The sequence below is a fragment of the Piliocolobus tephrosceles genome, chromosome 4 (assembly GCF_002776525.5).
Source record: "Piliocolobus tephrosceles isolate RC106 chromosome 4, ASM277652v3, whole genome shotgun sequence".
In the NCBI taxonomy this organism is placed as follows: Eukaryota; Metazoa; Chordata; class Mammalia; order Primates; family Cercopithecidae; genus Piliocolobus; species Piliocolobus tephrosceles.
Window position 1 is genome coordinate 62,579,265 of NC_045437.1, and position 3,688 is coordinate 62,582,952.

General features: G+C 46.6%; 1 protein-coding gene across 1 annotated transcript; it reads left to right on the forward strand.

The window, feature by feature from the left end:
- The first annotated feature begins 1,085 nt into the window (after positions 1 to 1,085).
- LOC113224784 (growth/differentiation factor 3) lies at positions 1,086 to 3,168 on the forward strand. The gene is made up of 3 exons (XM_026454138.1): positions 1,086 to 1,245; positions 2,263 to 2,514; positions 2,865 to 3,168. The coding sequence occupies exons 1-3, from the start codon at positions 1,198 to 1,200 to the stop codon at positions 3,009 to 3,011; spliced, it is 447 nt and encodes a 148-aa protein (XP_026309923.1). The 5' UTR covers positions 1,086 to 1,197; the 3' UTR covers positions 3,012 to 3,168.
- The last annotated feature ends 520 nt before the right edge of the window (positions 3,169 to 3,688 follow it).

Here is a 3,688-nt window from a genome sequence, read left to right on the forward strand (position 1 = left end):
AAACTTTTATTGTATGTGTCAATGTGATTTGGTCTTTTAAGAAAAGCAAATATTATAAAATGCAGGTTAATTTGTTAATGAGGAATGCCTTACTCTATGTTTAATTGACAGATTATTCCTACACTATATATAATATGCTCATAATAATTTGTTAAGTGTTAGGAAACATGAAGGAGACTATATTGGCTTCTTATGTCTGTTATTTTTTGAAGATCTTGATTTGTACTCTTCGAAAAGAAAACAAAAGAATGATGGGAGCATGAATCCCAAATATTACTTTTCTTATGTGGGTACTTCCCACATAAGAATCTGGTATTTTCAGATTTAGTGAATTTCCTCCTTTTAACCTGAAGGAGTTTTTGTTGTTGTTGTTGTTGTTGCTGTTTATTTGTTTCTGTTTAAAAAAATTTCAGCGCCACAAACACACTAGGTATAGCATATTATCAATGAATCAAAATACACTTATTGGGCATCTTCTATGTACTAGTTATGGTATAAATAATGTGGATGAGTGATTTTCAAAGCGGTCTCAGAACCAGCATTATCAGCATCACCTGGCAACTTGCTAGAGTGGTAAATTCTTGGACCTCATTCAAGACCTACTGAATTAGAAACTCTGGGAATGGGGCCTAGCAATCTACGTCTTAACAAATGCTCTAGGTGATTCTGATGTTAGCTAAAGTCTAAGAACACAAAAGTGAGTTAAATGGAGTGTTTGTAACTTGCAAACTGTGCATACCTGTCCTTGTTTCCAGCATTTGGACTGACACAGTCTGTCAGAGCATGTCTTCCACATAAGTGCATCTATTCACTAATTATGTACTTGTGTTTTCAAGGTTGCGTTTGAGAAACACAATCTGTATTATCACTTCTTGCACCTTCACTCTGTAAGCAGGAGTAGGTATTGAAGTTGCTCTGGGAGTGGGAGTTTCTCTCATCTGAATTTAATTTCTCTTGAATGCATGATCAGCCCCAAGCTCTGGGGGTTAGAATAGGGACTACACCTGGCCAGATGGATATTTAAAGACAGTGAAGGTGAAGCCCCACTTCTAAGAGCAGGTACGATGGAGGGTGGCGGTGGGAGAAGTGGCAGCTCCTGGCTCATTCCTGGGCTCTTGGCTCTGGGTCTTTGGTGCATGTGTTTGAGCTCGGTAGAGACATTTGACTGTCCCAACTTGAAGCTGCCTTCCCACATAAATGAGATCTTTTCTGCCAGGCAACATGGTTTTACCCTCACATTCAAAAGTAAGTATCTGGAGCTCTGGTTTTTGCCAGGGAAGGAGTGATCCAAAAGCTGCCTGGCAGCATTTTGTGGGAATGGTCGGGGAATAGGGTGTAAATGACAACAGATATTTAGGGCTCCTGTGAGTAGAGCAAGGAGTTGGGGACAGAATACTCCTCAGCTGGTCTAGCAGAAAAGGAATCTGCTTCCTGGTTTCAGCTCTGCAGGCCTGGTACGTAGGATGTCTTTAAGCTGTATGGCTGATGCCCTAAAGTTCTCTGTGTAAGGATGCTCCAAAGTGTGAAATACACAGCTGGTGGGCTGGGCAAATACAGTGTATTAGGACATACAACAGGGCAAGTGGCTTGTCTTAGGTCATGGTGACTGGAATGGTTTTCAGTACTAGGGCAGTCATTCTGACTTAATTCCAGGGGTAGGGTGATGGGAGTTGAAAAACCTCAGCCCATTCCTGGCTGCTGTGGACTAAGCACTGGCTTTGACAAGCTGAGACCGCTAAGTCTTTGTCCTATCCTGCAAGGCTGGGTAGTGGGGAGTAAGAAGCTGAAAGGGAGGTGGGACTTTCCATGATAGCGGCCTCCTGGAGCTTCCCCTCTTCTTTCCCTACAGGCTCACAGTTCCTACACAGCTACTGGCTTCTCTGTTTTGAGGCAGTTCCCTTCTTGGGGGTTTCCTTGATAAACCTATGGGCTTGGGTGCCCATTGTCCCCCATGCCACTGAGCTTGTTCTAGAGTTTGAGGACCATCAAAGGGGCCTCCAAAGATTCCTGTTGGGATCTTTCCCCATTATCTTTTCATCCTACCAGTCAGAGGGAGGGTCATTATTGGAGATCTACTGTTTACTCACATATTGGATGGAGGTGGTGCCCACCCTCTTGGCAGAGACAAAGATTCCAGCCACTGATGTCGCTGATGCCAGCCTGAACGAGTGTTCCAGCATTGAAAGGAAACGAGACGTAGTGTTGCTGTTCGTGACCTCGTCCCACACACAGCCATCTCTGTTTCACCTGCCTTATGTCCAGAAACCCTTTATCCCTAATGTGGAGCAGCTGATCCTGGGGACCCTGTGCCAGAATCACTGGGACATAGGCGATGGCCAGGATACGTTTCCTGTAGAGAAGCTCTGCCATCTGCAGGATCGCAAGGTGAACCTTCACAGAGCTGCCTGGGGCGAGTGTATTGTTGCACCCAAGACTCTCAGCTTCCCTTACTGCCGGGGAACCTGCCTGGCCCTCAACAGTGAGCTCCGTCATTCCAGCTTTGAGTGCTATAAGGTAAAACATGGAACCTCGTTCTTTCTCTTCTGGGGTCATATTGGGAAAGCACTAAGTGCTCAGCTCTCTAGGCCTGGCTCCTTTTGAGTCAAGGAAGCCACTGAAGTTGGCAATTATGTAATCTAGCACTGATGCAGTGTGTAGCATCTTCCCCGCACTGTGACCTTATCCCTTATCTTTGCATAAGAAACAACAGCTTCCTAAAGATTGTTCTGAAACAGCCCTGATCCAGCAGCTTCTCCCCAGGCCCTCCTTCTCCCTTCCCATGTATCCCTGACAAGTCTACCGATGCCCTTAGGTATGAGGCTGTGGCTATGAGGCACTCACCATTCTGCCATTTGTTTCTGCAGAGGGGAGTACCTACCTGTCCCTGGCTCTTCCAGACCTGCCGTCCCACCAGGGTCAGAGTCTTCTCCCTGATGGTCCAGGATGATGAACACAAGATGAGTGTGCACTATGTGAACACTTCCTTCGTGGAGAAGTGTGGCTGCTCTTGAGATACCCCAAAGCCTTCTACTGGCATCAGAGCCATCTAAGTCTCAGGACTAGTAGGGGATGGGATTAGTTTTCATAGCAACTAGAGCTCTTTGAAGGGAGGTGGGATTTGGTTTGTTTCTCAAAGCACAGCAAGAAGGATGGCATTATGGCAGTAACTCCTCTTAGATGCTTCTCTTTGATGTGGGCAGGGGCCCCCTAGTGCTGTTCTCAGTCACTCCTACTACTGGGAAGCTGGGCCCATTGTGATGTCTGACTATTGCTGTCCTAGATTGTGACTGGGCTGGGCTTAGTGCCACCTCTGGGGTCATTTAGGTGGGGAAAGAGGAACTGGAATTGGACGCATGTCAGCTCTTGGGGTAGGGGTAACATTGTTACCAGTGTTAAGCTGGCTTTGGACTCTTCTGAGCTTTTCAGCTGCTATCGTCCTTCTCTGTACAATTGGCAGGGGGCTGGTCCAGAACTGACCTCAGCATGTACATTCCTCCTCACCTAACACTCCTGGCCTCTTTAGAGTGAGCAAGGACTCTGTGCAAGAAAGCATTCTGTCATGGGCTAGTTGTGGGTAAAGGGCCCCGAAGCCTTCACAACCTGGTGTCAGATGGGAGCTTGAGAGTGCAGGTTGTCGCTTGACTGATGGAGGGGGCCTCTGGCCTCATGGAAAGTTTGTCTCACTATC

Excerpts from the sequence above, each read along its gene's own strand:
- LOC113224784 (XM_026454138.1), top strand. The coding sequence starts at position 1,198 with ATGAGATCTTTTCTGCCAGGCAACATGGTTTTACCCTCACATTCAAAA. Across the intron at positions 1,246-2,262 it reads TTTTACCCTCACATTCAAAA|AAACCCTTTATCCCTAATGT; the intron begins GTAAGTATCTGG and ends CCTTATGTCCAG. Across the intron at positions 2,515-2,864 it reads CCAGCTTTGAGTGCTATAAG|AGGGGAGTACCTACCTGTCC; the intron begins GTAAAACATGGA and ends TTGTTTCTGCAG.